This window comes from Ictalurus furcatus, chromosome 12 (assembly GCF_023375685.1).
Source record: "Ictalurus furcatus strain D&B chromosome 12, Billie_1.0, whole genome shotgun sequence".
NCBI lineage: Eukaryota > Metazoa > Chordata > Actinopteri > Siluriformes > Ictaluridae > Ictalurus > Ictalurus furcatus.
In genome coordinates, this window is record NC_071266.1 from 26,337,033 (window position 1) to 26,360,128 (window position 23,096).

The following is a 23,096-nucleotide window of genomic DNA, read 5'->3' on the forward strand; positions in this document are numbered from 1 at the left end:
AGTGGAAAATATGGAAATAAACAGGTTTTTTTTATCATTTTGAAATATTTAAAACAAAGGCAAGTAAACATTCTATATCTTGGATACTTAATATTCAAGATTCTGCACTACAGGGTGTCTCAAAAGTCTCCATGCAGAGGGGAAATGAACACGTTTTAGCAAAAATGTTTTATACTTAGTTTATATATTTTTCAGATAGCCTTTAAGAACGCCTTTGACAAAAGAAGAACGTATTGAAATCATTCTCATGGCCGGATCAGGAAGCCGTCACAAGGTTGCGATGGACTTTAACGGGACACATGGTGAGCACATCACACACACACACACACACAACACTGCTGCCAAACTTATTAACAAATTCAAAAGGACTGGAAGTGTCGCGGACCGACCGAGAAGTGGACGTCCACCAACATCCACTGACGAAGGCACGACCGCCGTGGTGCTGGCGTACGTAGTCCTCTACTGTATGCATGGAGACACCCTGCATTTCTGTGATATTGACCATGTTAGGTCAGATTTTCCTCATGCCTAATCTCTTCTACCGAAGCACGTGTTCAGACGACACTCCCAAGGATTCGATCTAAAATGGATCATGAAATTGTGAAAAACGTTCACCATCAAAGTCAAACGTAAATCGTATGCATTTTCCTTTTCCAAAAACAGTACTGTCGGGAAATAAACTCCGTTTTATATGATTCCAAAGTGATATTACAAAGCAAACCGACACGGGACTCGAACACCTTCGGACCGATCAGACTGTCGCGTAAGAAGCCGAAGTCAGGAAGTTCTCGTTGATGTTAACGTAAAAACGATGAATAAAGCTGGAAAGAGAAAGCACGCGGCGTCACAGGAGGGTGACTAATCAAATGTTTTATTTTTATTAACTCTCGTTTCACACGTAAATGACGCCTACACCAGCCACAGTGATCTGACCGGAGGGGAAAAAAAAAGTGCTCTAAAATTAACAACTTTTTTTTTTATTTTTAATCTTAACTAACCAAGTCGTCAGTTAAGTACAAAAACATGATCGAATCAAATAAATACAAAACAATGAAGCATAGAAAAGATGCATAGAAATTGTGTTGGAGAAACTGACTACACGCAGCAGTAGACTTAATTATAGAGTTTCTAACGTGAGCTACTTTCACCATCGAGGTTCTACCACATGATGAATTCACTACAGTCAGAACGACAGTACCAGACGTTTCAGGACTTTCTGTTGAAGTGTGATGCGAGACCGACTGACTGGTTTTTTTTGTTGTTTTTTTTGTCAAAATAGGACTAGAAAATCCTGAAGGTTCACCCTGAATCGCTCCCGGTGGAATTCTGGGAGTTGTACACTGTTTGGCAGTATGTTATTTTTGGGGTTTCAAGTTTTTGAGTGCAATATGAGTCTCAAATTCCAGCGTAACCTGCAACTGAATTCAGAATGGAAGCTCCTCCCCTACGGACAAAAAAAAAAAAAAATACATATATATATCCAGCTAAGAAATAAATAAATGAAGAAACATTAAAGAAATAAAGGCCAACGCTTATGAGAAGGGGTTCAATCAGAAGACTTTCAGGAAGTCCAGAGTCATTACTTTGTCTTTCACAGTCCGGTAAGTTTTTTTAGTTTGAACATGGTTCCCTTCTCTTCAAGAATTTTATTTTTTTTTTTTATGTCAGGAAGAAATCGAGTTACTTTTCTATTTCCGTAATCTCTGAAAAGCCGTCTGTTCTGCTCTCTCGCGTTCTTTCTGCTTCCTGTTGTTCCCCAGTAACACTTTTAAATAATGACATCACATGACACGCCTTTTTATTTCCGTAATCTCTCTCGCTCTCTGAGCCTGACTTTCCCCGTCGCTTCCTGTTCTCTGACACTCGTTACTGAAGCTCAACTACTTTCTTTCTCCTTCATCACCTCCATCCTTCGTTCACCTGCGGTGTTCCTACTCCGAAAAAAAAATGTAAAAAAAGAAAAAAGGAAAAGAAAGAAACCCCCGATTCCGCCCCAGGCCGGGCCAGACAACAGCAGGCCGAGGTGGAGCCTACGAGCTGATGATCTTGCCGGACCAGGTCTCGTGCTTCGTTCCAGGGTTCAGATGTGTGATGATCACCTCCACTGCCTGCACCTTCTGGTTCTTGGGTGGGATGGGACACACTTTATACGTCACCTCGTCGCCCTCCACAGGAACGTACTCGCCCTCGATGCTGCGTGAAAGAGAAACCGATAGGTTATGCTCTAAGGCGAGCTGCTACAGAGACAGCGACATTCAGCTGCTGATCTTCAGCGGCCGGAAGCGCAGACGTCCTTAGCGACGCAAAGTGGGCGGGGCTAGAAACGCAAATAGGAGCAACGAGATGTTGCGAGTAGGAATGCTTGGGTTTAGAAATCTGTTCGTACTCGTAGCTCCTGAGCCGATCACAAAGAGCTGCTCTCCTACAAGCCTGAAGTGTTTCATTTACCCAAAATAAATCAGAACATTCCCGTCGTTCTATTTAGCTAACCCGAATTCCACATGCGCATGGAATTACATTTGTGCCAAAAGTATTGAACGTCACTTTTCTAGAAACGAACAAAAGTATACGACGAGAAAGAAGAAAAACATTCTGAAACCGCAAACGGTGAACTGGAGTTCTCGTACGTTCGCCATTCTGGAGCAAACCTGTCGTGTGGGCGGGGCTCAACAGCGATTTACTCTCATCAGCTAGTGAGATTTGGAGCGACAATTACGAACTAATATACTGACTAGGTAAGTAAGTGATTTCCACTACAAAGTACAAACACTAGCACTATACAGAGAAGCGCATCCAGAACGCTCTCCGAAATTCACGCCGCCGAAGTCTGTACTTCCTTGTGAGAGAGTCGACGATCCAATGACAGTAAATCGCTGTTAAGCCCCGCCCACACGACTAGTTTGTTCCAGAATGTCGAACGTAAACTTGCGGCGCGTAAACGAAAACTCCGATTGAACCACGATCGGCGGAAAGGAAGCTTAGAAAACAAAGAATCCTGTTTATTTAAAAAGCTGTGTTCCGTTTCAGAGTGTTTTACTCATTTCTTATTGCATCGTTTCTTCGTTTCTTCAAAAGTTACGCTCAATGCTTTACACACAAATTTAATTCCATAGACTCGGCTCGTTATTATGCAGCAGAAATCGTAAAAGCAAAATGTTTTGGGTTTTTTTTTTTTTTTACACAAGTGATTTCCCTCAGGAATTTCTTTTCAGTGTGAAGACACCTGATTTGCGGTCAGGTGGACGGTCTTGGATCTCTCATTAGCCAGGCACTATGGGTGAAACCATGCCAACTGGAGCAAAGCAAGTCATCAGTGCCAGTGTGAGCGCAGCATGAGAAGTACAACATAGAATAGATATAAGAAATACAACCAGTCGCTCTTTGGAATCCATTACGAATATGTTGTACTGGTTCCATACGTGTTGCTGGCCAAGATCAGTGTTTTATTATCCTCCCAAGACCTTCTCCAGCTGCCTAATGCATGACAACACACTGTAATTTCCATGCAATGCCATGCCGTGCTTAGTATTCAGAGTGTAACGGCAGCGAGTCTCTTCCTGTCGAACGAGGTTGGAGACACTTGTAGAGGATCTTGCGGAGTACTCTCTTCATATTCTTAGGTTTGTAAATACAGACATTCTCTTTAATTCAGTTTCACAATGGGATTTTTGTATGAGGGTTTTCTGTGCGTGTGAGTCACTGCGATTTCTGTGTGAATTCAAATGTATGTTCGGGGTCATTATCGCGTCTTAGTTTTTAGTTAAAATTAGTTTAACCCCCTGGCAGAGGCAACCAGGTTTTGGGCTGAAATGATCCCCACAAGAGCTCCTGAGCCACCGGCCACAAACCAGCCCTGAAACATCAATGTTTTGTTTTTTTTTGTCAAGCACGCCAATGGTGATCTTATTTCATCTGAACATAATATCTGATTCCAGTTTTAGTTCAGAACGAAACACCTTTCGAAAACACCTCAGGAACCAACAACAAGAAAAATCTCATGAACGTGATTTTTTTTTTTTGTTAGAAGAAAGGTTTGAAACATTACATCTTTTTTACTGCTTTTTTTTTTTTTAATGAACACTAGCGATAATTCTGACCACATTAATCCCTGGATGATTATCGACTCACTCGGAGATGTGGACGAAGATGTCTTCTCCACCGTTAGCGGGTTTGATGTATCCGTGACCCTGAGACCTCGAGAAGTTCTTACACACGCCCTTAAACACGGGACCCGAGTTCGCCCGCACCGTGCTGGACACAGAGGACAAGAAAACAGAGTTAAAACAGTGTGTACACTGTACACACACACACAGTATTGACACATGCACACAATACTGCACACAAACCACCTAGATCAGATAATATATATATATATATATATATATATATATATATATATATATATATATAGAGAGAGAGAGAGAGAGAGAGAGAGAGAGAGAGAGAGAGAGAGACACATAGAAAGAGGACACGCCCCTTTGTAGTATTGTTTCAAGCTGAACTGGGTCCCTTATAAAAACTGTTTTCAAAACAAACATTAGGGGGATAATTTAATCTTGAATCCTAAGTGCTAAAAGTAACCTTCTGGTAAATGAGCTCTTTGATATAGATTGATAGATGTTTTTTTTTATTATTTAAATCACTACCTCATGCAACAGCCCAGAGTTTGTTCATTTGTATTTATTTGCTTCCATAAATGTAGAAAACCAGCAGCTTCTGAATCAAACTGCTGGCCGCATGGAGTAGATAAAAAGTTTAAATACACCAGAAACATGTTTTACACTCGTCTAAGGTGCAAATTTGGTTCCAGCGCTATACTGAGATATTATCTACGCGTAAACATGCTAAAGAATAAAAAGAAGTTTTTTCTCAGTTTAATTAACAACAGCCAAACTGAAGAGGAACGAGTGCATGAACATCAAATGTTAAATCTCTCCGTTAGGATGCTGTTTTGTGTATTTGGAGGCACTTTGGGTCTTTTCTTTTCTGCGTCGGCTTCAGGATTTGGCCGCAGCTCTGGATAAGAGCATCTGCCAAATACTGTAAAGCTCATGGAAGGACGGATTCGTTCGCAAATTCTTTTGAGGGTGTGTGTGTGTGTGTGTGTGTGTGTGTGTGTGTGTGTGCGCGTGCTCCTTACGCAGAGTAAGTGCGTGTGCGCTTGGTGGGAAGAGGGCTGGGCAGCTCCCCTGCTTTCTCCCACACGTGGCTGCCTTCCCTCATGAAGGGGAACGAGATGGAGTGAGACGCCGAGCGCGGAGAGCGCAGGGACGACTCGTTCAGCTCCGGTTCCGCCATGCTTCAAGTGTGAGTGTGTGTGTGTGTGTGTCCACTGCTTGGCTGGTTAGACCTGGATGAAGCTGAAGACTCTGAGGTTTCTTTTACAACTGGCCAGGTGCGTAGTGATAGCTGAGTTTTAGGCGGAGTTACACACACACATAAATCCTGCAGCAGAGAGAGAGAGAGAAAAAGAGAGAGAGGCACACAAATAGACAGAGATGAGATCCATCCACCCATTCCTCTTCTATACCGCTTATACTTCACGGTCACGGGGAACCTGGAGCCTCTCCCAGGGAGCATGGGGTACAAGGCGGGGTACACCCTGGACAGGGTGCCAATCACATACACATTCACACACCCATTCATACACTATAGACACTTTGTGTCACGCGTGTAGTTTGTCTCCGATACTGTTGTCGTGTGTGGGTGTGGCCTGTCCAGCGTTTTTCCGATCAGAAACAGTAGTAGCTATATACATATATACAGTTCAGCAAAGCAAGCTAACTGTACTCGCTACGTGCAACCATCTCTGCTACGCCCTTTCAAGCTTCGTTTTTCTCCGTATAAAAATGTAACGAGAGGTCGTGTATGATGGGGTAAGTTTTGCACTAAACAGTAAATGGGGACTAATTACAGGTAGGAACTAAAAGACGTGTGTGTGGGGAACTGAAGAAACGTCAAACCGCACGCGCCGTAGGATTCGTCCGAGGAATCACCCGAGACGATCGTTTGGATTTGTCGCTTTATCCCATCGTACCTAATTTGCATAGGATTCTGAAAACCTGAATTTAACTGCCGCTTGACGTGCCATCGCTCTGTTCTCTGTCCGTGTCGTACACGTACAAAGAAAACGAATATTCGTGCAGGGTTCTGGCAAGCGACTAGCGGCAGTTAACGTTGGGCGATGATGAGCGCCGTGTGTGCACCTGCTTCATGAGGTACTGTGTGAATTTTTCTCATGGAGTTTTCATAGTCACGTCCAGACATCGTGTCGTGCGAGGTGAAGAAAGTTCTCTTGCGGGACAGCGTACGCAGCTGAAGCCTGTTGAGCCTCCTTGTCAAACCGCCTGTTCAGTCCATGCAGGCAGCTTGCTTTTGTGCCCAACCGGGAGGGGGGACGGGGAAACGTCGCTGTCGGGAGCATAAACAAAGCGGCAGTGTGTGGCACAGAACGGTGGAGTGTTTACATGCAGGCCGCCTTGCCCCCACGTCAACACATGGGACAGCGCACAACGGTGGCCATTGTGTCCGGGACACAGCGGGCAGCGCTTTCAGCAGCGTGGCAATGAACAACACTGCGGCACTGAGGGATTTCTCCCTCCCTTTATTTTTAGAATTCTCTCAGGAAGGATTAGACATGAGTAAAGGCAGTAAAAACCTGAGAGAGTGGTATGCTAGGCTAGGCTGCATCCCAAACACTAGTCAGTCACATCCAGAACTTTTAAAAGAACATGTGGTTCGGGATAGCGAAACCCATGCTTTCCTAGAAGCCTAACTGCTAATTAGTGGTTAGCATGTGGGCAGTGGCTAACCAGCGGTTGTCTTTGGAGTCAAGAACGCCAACTTCGGCCAGGTGATTCTTATAACGTCGGGGGCGGGACACTTTAAATTCTAGAGCGCGTTTGATTGGACGGAAAATCTGTGGAGAAGCTGAAGTGCAGAATGACGTTATAAGAGCAACACTTATCTCATAGATAACCTTATGGCTGACATATTCATATGAAAAGCCACAAAACTTCCATTTTGATTTCATGGGGAACAAGCGAACAAGTCTGTATGTTGATTGGTCTAAAGCAAACACTTGTGTACGTGGTACACGACTCACTTGAAGGTAAGAAGTGTTGGTAAGAAGGTAAGAAGAATCCCTTATTCGTCACATATGCATTACAGCACAATGAAATCCTTCTCTTCACATTTCCCAGCTTGTTAGGAGGTTGGGGTCAGAGCGCAGGATCAGACATGATACAGCGCCCCTGGAGCAGAGGGAGTTAAAGGACTTGCTCAAGGGCCCAACAGTGGCAGCTTGGCGGTGCTGGGGCTTGAACTCCTGACCTTCTGATCAGTCACCATTGAGCCACCACTTCCCTAGTGCTCCACAAGGTGCTCTCCATGGTGTATTCCCACCTCACGCTCAACGTTCCTGCGATAGACTCCTCCGAATCCACCGTGAGCCTGACAAATCGCTTACTTCAGACGGCTGGATAAATGGATGAAGAACAAAGCAATGTGTGTGTAATTCAGCAGGAGATGCAACCGGCACTCTGACTGGATTTCGCCTCACTCGCAGGTCTCTTCTGATAAGAGCACCCGGAAAAAAACGCTTCCTAGAATGGCGTCAATATCCCCCTTTCCTGCTCTTCTAATCCTTTCATTTTAGTGCACTTCATGCTCGGACACACAAGATCCAAGTCGTCAGCACAACAGCAAAGCAAACAGTCCCCGAGCGCGTGTTTGTTTGAGCAGGAACACGGGTGCAATGTGCAAAGGATCAGGACAGACAGGACGTTTACACGGACGACAATATTCCGATATTAACCTGATTAAGACGATACTCTGATTAAGAAACTAGCATGTAAACAGCGATTTCTGATGACCTTAATCCGATTAAAGTCACACTCGAAGTAAACACAAATCGAATCAAGACACGTGGAGTATTCCTGTTTTAGTCGCATTATCCAAGTGCACTATAGACACGGACAGCAGTGATCTAATTATTGACCTTTTTCTGAATAAGACAATATTGTGATTAAGGTGTTTACATGAGTCGCTTTTAGAATACTCCTTTCATGTTCCCATTTTACGTGTTATAGAACATAGATGGATTAACGTCACACGTCATTACGTCACCACGCCACGCCGTCCCTCCAGATTTTCACGTATCGACATACAGTTGGTCTTCGTTATGGAACCGTATACAGTTTTGGCTGTTTTTATTTTTTTATTTTACGAAAGCTTCGAGTGCAGTTAATTATTTGTCATGCTGTACGTGCAAATAGACGACTGCTTGAACTGTAAAACTTTATACGGTACCATAACGAAGACGAACTCTATGTTAATACGTGGAATTCTGGAGGGAACGTCGGACGGCGCGACGTGGGGGACGTAATGACGTGTGCCGTTAATCCATCTTAATCAGAATATTATACATCCTATTCAGAATAAGGTCAATACTTAGATCGCTTCTGTCCGTGTAAAACCATTAAAGTCCTGTCCAAGGTTACAGCACGCCGGGGTCTGACGTCATTACCAGCTGGTGAAATACTGGCAGCGTTCTGACGTCACTGCAGTGAGGAAAGGCGGAAGTCACGACTTGGCTTGCTGTAGTAAACCCTAATGACCAGAACCACATCATCAGACTGTACGAGTTTCATGATATATAGCGGTGTGTGAATCCACCCTGAGTGAATTATTAAACTGCACCAAACACAAACGTGACGCGAATTTAATCCATAAAACATGGAGTCATGACGTCACCTCAGACAATTATACAGCACAAAAATACATGATAACAAGGGATACATGCGAAATACAAAACAAAACAAAACAAACAAGGATGACGCGGATGTTCAAACACGACAAAACCGCCACACTTTCGCTTCGTTAAAATAACATTAAATAAATAAATAAACATTTTAAGGTGTAGGTTTTCCACACCGTTCAATTTGTTGCTTTATAATGCGAATTAAAAAGCCTATATATATTTTTTATTATTATTATTATTTGTTTTTTGATAAAGGTGTGTGTGTATAAAGTGATATTTGTAGTTTGTAGAAATCCGATGAACGCGTAGCTTAGCAACATCAGCCCTTTCTCGAATGTTCGGACGCGCGTGAGACAAAAAGAAGGAAAAAAAGAGACGACATTTATGTGAATTCGCAAGCTAAAAAACATTTATTTGAGCTTTTAGTCTTCTTCGAGCTCTCCCATCTCTTCAATTCAACCCGAGAAAAGAGAGAAACCGTAAAGGAATATGTTTAAAAACAAGAAAACAAACGAATAAGCATCCCATTACTTACGGTTTATTGTTATTATTGTTTATTATTTTAAAGATGTCCGCTCACTGAGGCGTGAACCGAGCTCCTGGGTTCATACGTCTTCTTACACACACCGTTATGTAACATTAACCCAACTCTGTGTGTGTGTGTGTGTGTATGTGTGTGTGTGTGTGTGTGTGTGTTTGGGTGCGTTCCAAATCGCATACTCGGGCTGGGAGTCGATTCCAAAAAAAAAAAAAAGAAGAAGAAGAAGCAAAAAAGAGTCGATTCTTCCATTTCTTATGTTGGAGCTTGGGAGTCGATTCCACACAGAGATTCTGATTCGGTTCTGATACACAGTATGGCTAAAACTATGTGGACACCTGACCATCACGCCCATATGCGGTTCTTCCCCAAACTGTTGCCACAAAGTTTGAAGCACACAGATGTATAGAATCTCTCAGCATGCCATGGCTTTGCGATTTCCCTTGTAGGCCCAAACCGGTTCCATCTGTTGCACAAAGTGAGCTCCATGAAGACCTGGTGTGCCAAGGTTGGCATGGAAGAAACCCACCTTCTCAGAAGGTGTTATTTATTATAACAGCAAAAGGGCGATGGGATTTTCAGCAAGCACATGTGGGTGTGATGGTCAGGCGTCCACATACATTTGGTAGTATAGTGTATATGGATTAAAGCACAATTATATTAAAGTAAAATGCAATCAAGGATGTACAATTCTGGAAAACCTGGAGGGAATTCATTTATATAGATAACTGATCTAAAATGGAGTGGAGTTTGCATGTTCACACAGCGCTTCGGGGGTTTCCTCCGGGTACTCTGGTTTCCTCCGTTGTACGCTGACTGGCATTTCCAAATTGTCCGTAGTGTGTGAACGTGTGTGTGATTGTGCCCTGCGATGGGTTGGCTCAACATCCAGGGTTTCCCCCAACTTGTGCCCCAAGTCCCCTGGTGTAGGCTCCGGGCTTCCCGAGACCCTGTGTAGGATCAGCAGTATGCAAAATGGATGGATGGATGGAATTCCCAAATAAATTTTATTATTATTATTATTATTATTATTACAAACATAAAAGCATTATTTGAGGCCCAAAAACAGCATCATATCAACATCGGACCAGTCTGTTGGATTGACCAAATTCTGGACAAGTGTGCCCCACTCCACACCAAAGAAAGTTTGCATGATGCTAAACTGGAGGCTATAAGCGTCCATTACTTGTTAGCTACTTTAATTAACCTCGTAGCTCTAGCGCAAAACTAAAGAATCAAACATGAGAAACTGAACATATCTTAGCTGATTATGTCCAAACTATTATAATTCAACACCACTGCCTTTAGCATTATCTCATCCTTTAGCAACAGTAATGTAACTGGCAGTGTGTGGGACGCTAACTGGTGGTCATTGGCATCCGTTCCGAAATCTGGAGCAAAAGTAAAGCAGTGAAATATTTATGAAACGCTAAACATATCTCTCAGACACAGGAATGAACATTCAGAACGTTTAAATACATTTTTGCTTTATTTTATATGATCAGCAACTCGTTGACGCACAGCAACCAATGGACCAAAATGGTCCTGCAACTGAGATAATGTGCATTTTAAATCAGAATAAACGTCTTCTTTCCCTCCCCACACAGTAAGATTAGCACTCGCACCAGGTGAGTGACCGTGACTGAAACAGAATGAGATCGCTGCACTGTTTTGAAGAAGAAGGTCATCTATTTCTGAGACGGAGCAGAAGGACATGCAATTTTGATGAGCGGCGGCTCAGTTCGACACGGTCACTTCTCTCCGATTGGTTCGGCGAGCTTTCGGTCAAAATCCAATACAGGCGTCAAACGTCGATACGAAACGAGGTCGCGGTAGAGGAGCACCAGAGAGACGCCGTGAGGTCGGTCGGTCTACAGCACCAGAAAGGAGTAAATCCCTCTCTCTGGTTCCCGAGGTCAAATGATGCAGAGTTACTGATAACCGGATCGCCACCACGGAGCACGGGCCGTCGTTTCGTGCCGTCGTTAGCCGCTCCACCATGACAGCAAGCCCAGTCCTGGCTCACTGATGGAAGCCTGCGCAAGTGAAGAACAATTATTTACTGTGTGCTTGATTAGAATGCTGTAGTAGGAATCGTACATGATACTGAAAACAAATAAAATCTGCTCTGTGCAACCTCTCGGATCACGAACTTAACTATGATCGTTACGGCACCGTACTTTATGGAGAAAAATACGAGGCGAGACACAGATGGCAGCTTGTTCCACATATACCTTGGGAGGAGGGATCTCAGGAAGTTCAGGAACACTGTGTGTGAGGTGGGAATGCGAGGCCTGGACGAGACGCCTCACATACTCACGCTCGTTCACAACTAGTGGCAATTTAGAGCAGCCAATCCACCTAGTGGCATGTTTTTGGGAGGAAGGAGGAAACCAGAGAACCCAGAGGAAACCCAACAGGGCAGAGCATTCAAATCCCTGTGAATGATCCGTTACTATAGAAACGATAAGGTATTAGAACGAGCATGTTAAAAATAAACCCGTGATTTGTAGCTGCACTATGGTCTGTCTGAATACTCGATTCTGATTGGCTGGAAGGTGTGCATTAAAAGCGTATAATGCACAGGTAGTTCCAGTCAGTTAAAATCAGCGTTCTGAATTAATGCGCTGCCTATAAACAACTGTAACCATAGTAACCATAGTAACATACCGTTACAGTTCACACACTCTCTCACTCACTAACTAATAACTATTTATTATAATTCATCCAAATAAACGTAATCTTATCGCACTACTTTATCTCTGTGTATGATTTAGAGCGGGAGGAATTCGACCCGTTTATAAAATAACCAACGAAAACGAACCGTTATTTTTATCCTTTCACGCAAATTTTGCGCCACAAACATTACAGACAGCTTTAACTCGTCCGTGCTGGCGAGAGACCGTGGTATAAGCGGGATAGACAATCCACGGCGAGGTGTGCGTTACACCTTTTCAACGCACTCCGCTCCACGTCGGGTTTTTCTCTTCCTCCACGTCGTGCAGTAAGATCACGTGACGCGCACCTAGCCGTGGGTTCTCCCTTACTAAATCAGCGCTGTGGCACAAACCCCTTAAATGTAACAACGCAGTGTGTTTTCAAGAAAAATAACATGACACACGCACAAAAGCAATTCAGATCAATATCAGTCTCATGATGAAGATGCTCTTCAGCAGTCTCGGATTGTTTACCTCCGCTTTAACGATCGGCGCGGGAACGACACTGACTGAGAGCTGTACTTTACCCCGAGATGCTGACCTTGCCAATAACAAGTGGAAGCTTAGACGGTAAAATAAGGTGCTTAATTCCCCCAGCGAGCTTATATGCTGTGTGATAGAACGAAGCAGCTCGAGAACACGGCTCCACCACAAGGGAGAAAACTTCAAACCGGACATTTTTACTAACGCAGTTATTTCTTTGAAGGCTGTTCTGGCAACTGAGTGACATTCGATTTCTGATTAGAGATCCTACAAACAGCCAGATGCACTTCAAGTACAGTGTGGAGTGTAAGAATACAGTCTAGTGTGCAGCATCACTCAAATTTGAACCCGTGTGTGTGTGTGTGTGTGTGTGGTTTCTCTCACCACCAGTGTGTAAGGAGACTCTTTCTTCTGCGTCCCGTCGTCCGTAGCGGTCGCAGACGCCGCGCTGGCGGTTTGAGCGGGTGCCTCGGGCTCTTTGGTGGGCCCGGTGGGAGACGTATCCAAGAAGAACTCGTCCACGACCCGGAAGCGGATGTCCTCACCCTGGTCCATGTAGAGGTCGTGAGCGCCTTCGTCCGTCTCGTATTCCCACACCCACACCTGCTCGGCTTCGTCACTACGGCCAGGTGTCAAGGAGCAAACACCATTCGGCCATCGATAACAGCGACACAGTCATCGCTGATTATTTATTCTTTACCCATAATGCACCACACACTAGTATTGCGTTAACATTCATTCATTCATTCCCACCACACACTACTCATTATGCCAGGCATCGTCAGCGTTACTCATGCAGGATACAACTTAGCAGGCTGCTGTAGGGACTCGGGTGGGATAAGGATGTCATCGAAGAATCCGAGGCTGACTGTCAAACACACACACACACACACACACACTGTTAATTTTTATATCCCTGAGGAATAACAGCTTCACAGAAATCCAGAATACCCACAGTAAGCCGCCTACAAATGATCAGCAGCAGGATCGAGGACACAGGGTGCCAAAACTTTATTCGCATGCACTTTCCAAAAAAAAAAAAGCCACACTAATCAGATGAACCGCTGTATGAGATGCAGCATCAAGTCCCTCACCTTGTACAAGCATGAGAGAGAAACTACATTAAAAAGTGGTGAGGATTAGATTTTAAAATACGATACAGACTTATTACAGGTTTAGTTTGTGGAGTGTGGGGGGGGGGTTGTTTTTTTTCTTGAATAACAACAGAAACCGAAAGCGGGAAACATGCAAGAAAACCAACACAAGCCAGACCACATTTCAAATGACATGAACGCCTACAGAACACAACAAATCTGCTGCCATGTAACTGTTGGAGGAAGGGGACGCAAACTTCGGACCGTTGTGCTTATTTATTTATTTTACGAGGACTTCACTTCATTAAAACATTTCTTTTTCTTCTCAAGCTGTCAGACTGACACCATACCAGCAAGCCATCTCTGAAAACACGGGGAAGCAGTAGCTTTCCAATCCCCCGATATGACGACATCTAGCAAAACTCCAGTCACGAGATCTCAACCTTGTGCCTGCCTGATCTACAGCGTTAAACGAAGCGTGAAAACATCCAGGCGGTCTTGGTGTAAGTCTGGAACTTTCTAATCGCTCAGAATGTCCACGTGAGTTATTGAATTCAAGCATATAGTTGATGCGTGTCTCACTGAGACTCTTGAAACCAAGTTCTTCCTTTTTTTTTTTTACGATTTCCTGAAGGGACTGAAATCTGTACAAAACAAAATAACGCCACTAAAGGACCAGCGCGCTCCCATCGGCGTCATCCACTAACAAAGGAGAAGTGAAACTTATTACGGTGTCACCCAATCAGAGGGGAGCAACTGCTTGAGGCAACGTGGGAAAGACATGTATAACACAAGCAAAGGCACAAAAATCACTCCTAAGTAAAGAGAAAAGGAAGAGACTGTGGTGGTTATATATATATATATATAAAATAAAATCTTACCATACACTCCTTCCTGACTGCAGTATTTGATCTTCCCGACCATCACCTCGTCCAGAAACGGGTGAAACACTACATACCTGAAGTGCACTGTGGGGGGAAAGACGTATATTTACGTTATTTAACGGCAAAACAAAGGCCTTGAGGATGAATCAACATTAAAATGCCAGATGCACACTGGGTTGTGTGTGTTTAATGACTAAACGTTATGAGCTCCCTTTGTTCATCACCGTTTCTCCAGTTCCTGTCTGTGCCTGTAGATAGCAGAGAGGGGAAAGAAAAAAAAGCCAACGCCAACACTTCCCTTTCTGCAAAAACCGAGAGCCCTAATACCTAAAACAGTGGTTTCTTTGAGCTTCCTTCTCACATCCAAACTCGGAGACCTGGAATAGTGTTCGTTACGGTTCATATAAGCTCACGTCAACCAAAAACAGCTGTGACGTGGGAGTACCTTTAGTATGAGAGGCTCCGTCCCCGGGAAATATGTACGAGTCCTCCAGTTTAGTGATGTCATACAGGCAGATACACAAGCCTACGTTATACACGACCTGGTTAAAGAGGAGACACGTTAATTACGAAACAGCAGAAAAGCAACAGCTGGAGTGATAGTAATAATAATAACGCCTCAGACAGAGGCTGCTTCTGAGCGCTTGTTCTACTTCCACTAATCTGCATTGTTGAATTCTCGATTCTGATTGGTCCGAAGGTGTGGATTAGTCTTCTATAACAGCAGCTCTGAGAGTAGCGCAGTAGTCCAAATCACAGGGTTCGTATTTATCCAATCGTCCTATCATGTAAGAACCAGCATTGATCTGCATAATCTAAGGCTGATCAAATAAACAGTTTAAAAGGGTGTGTTATTTAGTAACGAAACGGTGTGAAATCTCTGATTACGGTCAGAGGTAAAGAACAGAGATCTCTGCGGTTTGAATCAGCCATCTCAGAGCAGAGGAATGGCCGAATTCCCGAGCCGTGCAGGAGCCTTCTGTGCGACCGTTCTGGATTAGACTAGCGTTGTTCTGATGATAAGCAGGACTTGCCTTGTTGGCCAGTTTCTTGTTGAGCTCCTCAGCGATGGCATCGTTCAGCTGCCGGTGGAAATTCCACGGAGGAATCCGTACGGTGTCGATCATCTCAACCACCACAAACATCCTGCGGGGCTGCACACACATTCACACACATTCGATAGATTAGACAGATTAGACAGATCTTTACTGTCATTACACAGTACATGTGTTCAGCAATGAAATGTAGTTTAGCATCAACCAGAAGTGCAAATAGTGCACTATGAATGGTATATACACTATGTTATAATAGAAAACCTCTAATATGTATTTTAAAAATAAAGATATATGCATACACACACACACACACACACACACACATACATACATACATACATATATAGATTAATAAATTCCCAGCTGATGTACTTAAAATCAGCCTTCAGAAGAAGAAATCGTTAATAAAATCACATTTATTTATAAATAAAAATGACATTGTGATTCACAAACCGCTTCATAATCCCTCCAGGAGTTACCCAAACATTTCTACACCCTGTGTACAGCACTAGATATCAAATAGGAAACCTTTTCGACTTCTCAAACGATGTTACAAACTCAAAGCTACTTTAAATAATAATAATAATAACATCATTACTTAGAGAGAACAGGTGGCATGTCATGTTAAGACGGCTAACGGCTAACGGCTAACAAAGTTAGCTAACAAGTTAAACACTTTCTCCCACCTTTTATCTCCTTATGTAGAAGACAGCTATCACTCTAGTCGAAACTGCATTTGATCTACATTGCGTTGTAATTGTGTGTTTATTGTGTTAAACTGAAATCACATTACAACGCTTCCATAAAGAGCTGTTTAAAAAGATATATCAATCCCCGGAAAGCCGCACGTGTCGTGTGTTGTAGTGGAGGTACGACAGTAATCCGCGCTTTACGGCAATACGTGGGCCAATCACACGCATGGTTGTTTTACGATGGGGTGGATACAAAGACCGGGGTCGTTATGGCAACTGCAATGATCAATATGTTTGAATGATCCTTAAAACAAGAATTAGCAATGAGTATTATTTTAATGAAAATGTCACGTTTACACTCTTTATGAGGAATTGAGAGATAAAAATAGTCGTTTATATTATTAATAGGTCTGTAATTGTGTAATTGTGTATTTAACTTCACATGAACCATTAAAAAAAAAAAACTTTTATAAATATATATGTGTACATATAGAATACTTATTGAATATTGATCTTTTTTTCCCCCTTCAGCATGTCTCCAGTGATGTATTCCTTATTTATGGTACATAATTTTGACCTTAAAGATAATTCTTGTATCTTTGATAAAATGTACTTTATCATTTCAGACAATGTGCTGACTGCTTTGCCTTTTTACATTCTCAGTGCTATGAGCTTTAATTTCAGCGCTCCAGGCTATAAAATAAGGCTAATTATTTATTTAAGTATCGACCTACATGCTCTATTTCACATTTATCTGATCAGATGGAACCTAATGATGTGAGAAAGACTGTGAGACCAACATCACACACGTACGTGCTTGTTGAACGTCCCGTTCCAGATTGATTCCGTCTTTACTGTTATAATGCGCTCCACTCTCTCTTCTGGGAAGGCTTTCCACTAGATTTGGGGGCATGGCTGTGGGGATTTGGGGGGGTGGTTGTGGGGATTTGTGATCATTCAGCTACAAGAGCGTTAGTGAGGATGAGGACAGGTGCTGATGTTGGGATGTCGAGGAGGCTCCAGTTCCAGTTCATCCCAAAGGTGTTCAGTGGGGTTGAGGTCAGGGCTTCATGCAGGACCGTGTCTTCATGGAGATGGCTTTGTGTACAGGTGCATCGTCATGCTGGAGCAGTGTTTGGGTCTCTTCTTTGTTCCAGTGAAGGGAAACTGTAACGCTACAGCACACAGAGACTTTCTATATAAATCTGGGCTTCAAATTTCACATCGACAGGAACACATACAGGTGCGACAGTCAGGTGTCCACATACTTTTGGTCACACTATCTATATTAAAATACCGCCTGTATATAACTGATTCGTCGTTATTTACCATAAACCCACATATAACTATGTTAGTGCTTTAATAAATGTCCCTTACCTTGTGTATAGACACGTCAGTTACACACACACATCACGTATGAAACGTAAACCCCTTCTGCGTGTGTTTGTGTTTCTACATGAAACAATCACATCACAACTTACGTGAGATTTTATTTAGCATTCATGAAGGATATTAAAACACTTTTTAATCCACATCTGTACCTGTGATAAATCCCATCTTACAAACAAACAAATAAACAAGTGTTAAAAATACATCATCAAGGTTATAATCAGAACAGAAAGACAGATGTTCACAGATGAAACCAGCGTGATGTATAATTAACACGCCCGTGCAGAACCGTGGAGTCATATGCACTTGAACATTTCAGTCACGATTACAGCTACTGCGCCCCGTCGCTGGCAAATCGTTCACACCGCAGAGACGCTAAGCGGTTTCCACAGGTACTGAAACGCGTACGATCAGGGCACAGGAGGTTCGGTACCGGTAACACGCTTTAAAACAAGCTTCCTACGAGGACCCGAGAGAAAAGATCACAACGTCAGACACGGGAACGGTGACGTAACGACGACGTTCGACCAGAACGACTGTAACACTTTGCAGAACGTCTCAAAATGTAGACAATAGTGGAAATTAATGCCGAAAGCTTAGAGGAGAAGCAGTATTCAACGATGCAACCTCTCTACGAGTCTACTCAAAGATCTGGGTGCAAACGTCGACGCCGCCAATGACTCAAAGCAGCGTAGACTTCGTATTCGGACACATTTCGCAAGTAAAAGTCCTCGGTTTCGATCTCCGTCTTCCGTCCGAGAGAATCCACGTACGCTTGGTAGTTAGTGGAGAAATAGTTCTGTATTTTTGAAACAGGAAGTCAAGGAGCGAGTGATTTCCACGACAAGCCACTGGAGATACAGTACACATACTGCGTTGTGGATTTCACGTGGATTTGAAGATCTTTTTTTTGGAGTGTCTGTGGTAAATCCCACGTACTGTACACTACAGACCACGGACACGGTGGAGAGACGCTAAGGAGCACGTATTCCTTTAACATGGGAGTTTAATATCCTGAGCTCAGCTCCAGGAAGCTACACCACCCAGAAACCAATTCACAGAAGCCAAGTCGGAACTACTTTAAGTGCGCAGGCCGTTACAATCCGGCAGCGTCGGATCGATCGATCGATCAGCTCGAGACTATTCGATAAGCACAATGCTCTCGGGGCTTTAGACCAGGGTAACAACCCTGTCTTTCAGTTTAAAAAAAGACACGGCGAGCGCTGAACTTTAACCGAGCCGTGAGAAAGGAGTGACGTGTCGAAGAGGTACACTCTAAGAGCGTGTTTGTGCGTGTGTGTGTGTGGGTGGGTGTTCAGACACCGCTCTCAAACCCATATCACGTGTTCGGTTTTTCCATGAGGAAGGAAGCGGGTCACACAGAGCGAGTGATTGATATGAGGGAAGATTTAGGAAGGCAAAAACACACACACACACACACACACACACACACACACGTTGGTCTTGTTATTCTTGTCAGGACCTTCCATTGACATATTAACGAATGCGGGTAATTGATGCAACGCTAAACCTAAACCTGACCCTAACCGTAACCTTAGTAACCAGAATGGGGGGACCCAAACATTTTGGATCTTTAAGTTTTGTTTTTTTTTTTTTAAATAAAAGCTACAGTTTTCCTCTTAAGAACCAGATAAATGTCCCCACAAGGTCAACACTGCACTGTGAGATCTTCCAATCCCTGTGAGGAGATTTGGTCCCCACTAAGATATTAAACACACACTTCTGACACACACTGTGAAGAGACTGGGAGCGTTCACATGGCAGTGAGCAGGAGAGGAAACACGACCGATCATCGCAGGCTATGGGACTCGATCGGCGGTGTTTATTATGTTTATTATTATTATTATTGAATTCCTCCTCGGAACAGTTCGTCCACACTCAGAACTCAAAAGCGTATCAGAGACGAAACCCTTTAAAGCGTCTTCATGGAGCGGGAGTGATCTACAGGGCTTCTGATTTAAAACAAAACAAAACAAAAAAACACACACAACTGACTTATACATGAGGCAATCCAATCAAATCCCAGGTTTAGATTAACGCACTCGTTCAAACACGTTACCGTTTCCATAGTAACGCCTTACACAGGGACGATCCACACTGGGACACGACACGACAGCACTGGGATGTGACCCCACAGAATCTTTCCTGTGAAGCCATGACTACAGCAGATCATATAACTGAGTCCTATAGGAGAGAGCACGTGTGTGTGTGTGTGTGTGTGGAGCAACACAATGGCTACAGTAACACAATGGCGACAGTGTTTTCACTACGGAGTGCTGAACACAGGGTTTGGATGAGGTACAATATGTTAATGCAAGGTCTGTGTGTGTGTGTGTGTGTGTGACAGAGAGACTGCTTACTTGTTTCTCCTATTTGGAGATGATGTTATGATAAATTTCTGAGGATTGTCTGTGTCTAGTGTGCGTGTTCAATTGTACAGCGACATGTTATATGCGCGCGTGTGTGTGTGTGTGTGTGTGTCACGATTCCCCCTTTAAGCAGCGTGCTCTAAGCGCGAATGCGTGAGCACCTGCTTTTCCGTTGTTGACCGTAATGACATCTGGACACGTGTGTTTTGTTTATGTTTCTGTCAGGTCTCCTCCCTGTTCTGTCATTGGCTGGGATTTCACGTGGGTCTGTATTGCTCTCAGCTGCTAGCAGTTTAGACGCTGATTATGTCCGCATATATACCGCACGCCTCCCAGCACACAGCGCGGAAGATTAATACTTTAGAGTTAGTTAAGTTCGTAGCGTATTCATAGTCACGGTCCATGTTTAGAGTTAGTTTAGTTTGGGTCATAGTCATAGTCATAGTCATAGTCATAGTCCATGTTTAGAGTTAGTTTAGTTTGGGTCATAGTCATAGTCATAGTCACGGTCACGGTCCATGTTTAGAGATAGTTTAGTTTGGATCATAGTCATAGTCACGGTCCATGTTTAGAGTTAGTTTAGTTTGGATCATAGTCATAGTCACGGTCCATGTTTAGAGTTAGTTCGCGCTGGATTATCCGCTTCCAGTCCCTCGTCATAGTTCGTTTCTTGTTTTGTTTATCGACCTAGATTCCTGCCTTGCCCCGTGTATGCCTGTTTGCCAATCGCCTGACCTCTTGCATGTTTGTGGATTACGTTTTGGATCACGTTTTGGATTTGTCTCCCTGTCTCTCTTTCTAATAAACAACTGTTCATCCGGCACTTGCATCCGTCCTATCTCTGCACCGTCACGATTCGTGACAGAATCTTCCGCCCAAACATGGATGCAGCAGGAGAACGGAGGAGACGCAGAACCCGGAAGTCGACGCCAACCGTCCCCGCTATGGACTCCGTCCACTTCCCACAATGGACATTTATGGAGCTTCCTGATCCATTTGACGGATTTTTCGGTGCCCCTGAATATTTTCTGGTAGACTGTCAATACTATTTCGCCAGCCTGTTAGACCCTAAGCCAGAGGAGAAGCAATGGCTCCGATTCATGTGGTCCCGGTTCTTTGGACCGGCCCGTCAATGGGTGCAGCTCAAACTGGATAAGCACTGTAGGAACCTGGACGGTGTAGAACAGTTTGTGGGGGAATTCATGGTGCGATTCGGGAGTCCGGAGGCGAAGGACGAGCTAGAACAACTTCTCAGGGGGGTAAGTCTGGCAGGCGAACCTGCCCTGCCGTTTACCTACTACTACAGGCAACTTCATGCAGAGCTCAACTCTGAAATCCAAGTCAAGTCTCAAGTCCCTGAGATCCAAGTCAAGTCTCAAGTCCCTGAGATCCAGGTCAAGCCTCCAGTCCCTGAGATCCAGGTCATGCCTCCAGTCCCTGAGATCCAGGTCAAGCCTCCAGTCCCTGAGATCCAGGTCAAGCCTCCAGTCCCTGAGATCCAGGTCAAGCCTCCAGTCCCTGAGATCCAGGTCAAGTCTCAAGTCCCTGAGATCCAGGTCAAGCCTCCAGTCCCTGAGATCCAGGTCATGCCTCCAGTCCCTGAGATCCAGGTCAAGCCTCCAGTCCCTGAGATCCAGGTCAAGCCTCCAGTCCCTGAGGTCCAAGTCACGCCCCCAGGCTCTGAAGTCCAAGTCACGCCCCCAGGCTCTGAAGTCCAAGTCAAGTCTCAAGTCCCTGAGGTCCAAGTCAAATCTCCAGTCCTTGAAATCCAAGTCAAGCCTCACGTCCCTGAGGTCCAAGTCAAGCCTCACGTCCCTGAGGTCCAAGTCAAGCCTCACGTCCCTGAGGTCCAAGTCAAGCCTCACGTCCCTGAGGTCCAAGTCAAGCCTCACGTCCCTGAGGTCCAAGTCAAGCCTCACGTCCCTGAGGTCCAAGTCAAGTCTCACGTCCCTGAGCTCACGTTCAAGCCTGCTGATCCAGTTGACCAAGCTCTGCTAATATCTCAGCCTAATGACCAAATGCTGCTCACGCCCAAGTCTACCAACCCGGTCGCCCAAGTTCAGCCCACGCCCAAGACTACTGACACGCACAGCCAAGTTCTGCTCACGCCCCAGTCTGCTGACACGCACAGCCAAGTTCTGCTCGCGCCCCAGTCTGCTGACATGCACAGCCAAGTTCCGCTCGCGCCCCAGTCTGCTGACATGCACAGCCAAGTTCCGCTCGCGCCCCAGTCTGCTGACACGGCCAGCCAAGCTCCGCCCGCGCCCCAGTCTGCTGACACGGCCAGCCAAGCTCCGCCCGCGCCCGAGTCTGCTGACACGGCCAGCCAAGCTCCGCCTGTGCCTGAGTCTGCTGACACGGCCAGCCAAGCTCCGCCGAGGACGTCGCTCCGCTTCCCTGCGCCGCCAAGAACACCGTGCAGTTTCCTGGCTCTGCCAGGAAACTGGACATTCAGTCCAGGGGGCCGGGTCCGCCAATGAAAGGGGATGACTCATGGCACTCCGGGAGGAGTGCCTTTGGGGGGGGGGTTCTGTCACGATTCCCCCTTTAAGCAGCGTGCTCTAAGCGCGAATGCACGAGCACCTGCTTTTCCGTTGTTGACCGTAATGACATCTGGACACGTGTGTTTTGTTTATGTTTCTGTCATGTCTCCTCCCTGTTCTGTCACTGGCTGGGATTTCACGTGGGTCTGTATTGCTCTCAGCTGCTAGCAGTTTAGACGCTGATTATGTCCGCATATATACTGCACGCCTCCCAGCACACAGCGCGGAAGATTAATACTTTAGAGTTAGTTAAGTTCGTAGCGTATTCATAGTCACGGTCCATGTTTAGAGTTAGTTTAGTTTGGATCATAGTCATAGTCACGGTCACGGTCCATGTTTAGAGTTAGTTTAGTTTGGATCATAGTCATAGTCACGGTCCATGTTTAGAGTTAGTTCGCGCTGGATTATCCGCTTCCAGTCCCTCGTCATAGTTCGTTTCTTGTTTTGTTTATCGACCTAGATTCCTGCCTTGCCCCGTGTATGCCTGTTTGCCAATCGCCTGACCTCTTGCATGTTTGTGGATTACGTTTTGGATCACGTTTTGGATTTG

At 44.7% G+C, this 23,096-nt stretch overlaps 2 protein-coding genes across 4 annotated transcripts; both read right to left on the reverse strand.

The window, feature by feature from the left end:
- Positions 1-853: 853 nt before the first annotated feature.
- Positions 854-9,458, reverse strand: csdc2b (cold shock domain containing C2, RNA binding b). The gene is made up of 4 exons (XM_053637248.1): positions 9,297-9,458; positions 5,141-5,445; positions 4,129-4,251; positions 854-2,193 (listed from the first exon to the last, which is right to left on the reverse strand). Exons 2-4 carry the CDS (start codon positions 5,296-5,298, stop codon positions 2,031-2,033), a joined length of 444 nt encoding a protein of 147 aa, XP_053493223.1. The 5' UTR covers positions 5,299-5,445; positions 9,297-9,458; the 3' UTR covers positions 854-2,030.
- A 904-nt stretch (positions 9,459-10,362) lies between these two features.
- polr3h (polymerase (RNA) III (DNA directed) polypeptide H) lies at positions 10,363-21,414 on the reverse strand. Of its 3 annotated transcripts, XM_053637246.1 has the most exons (8): positions 17,602-21,414; positions 17,038-17,399; positions 15,512-15,631; positions 14,923-15,019; positions 14,475-14,561; positions 13,304-13,367; positions 12,884-13,118; positions 10,363-11,335 (listed from the first exon to the last, which is right to left on the reverse strand). In XM_053637246.1, exons 3-8 carry the CDS (start codon positions 15,620-15,622, stop codon positions 11,285-11,287), a joined length of 645 nt encoding a protein of 214 aa, XP_053493221.1. In that variant the 5' UTR covers positions 15,623-15,631; positions 17,038-17,399; positions 17,602-21,414; the 3' UTR covers positions 10,363-11,284. The 3 variants fall into 3 exon arrangements, with proteins under 3 accessions (XP_053493221.1, XP_053493220.1, XP_053493219.1); XM_053637245.1 differs by having other exon boundaries at positions 17,038-21,414; XM_053637244.1 differs by lacking the exons at positions 17,038-17,399; positions 17,602-21,414 and adding an exon at positions 16,219-16,385 and having other exon boundaries at positions 10,364-11,335.
- Between the last annotated feature and the right edge of the window lie 1,682 nt (positions 21,415-23,096).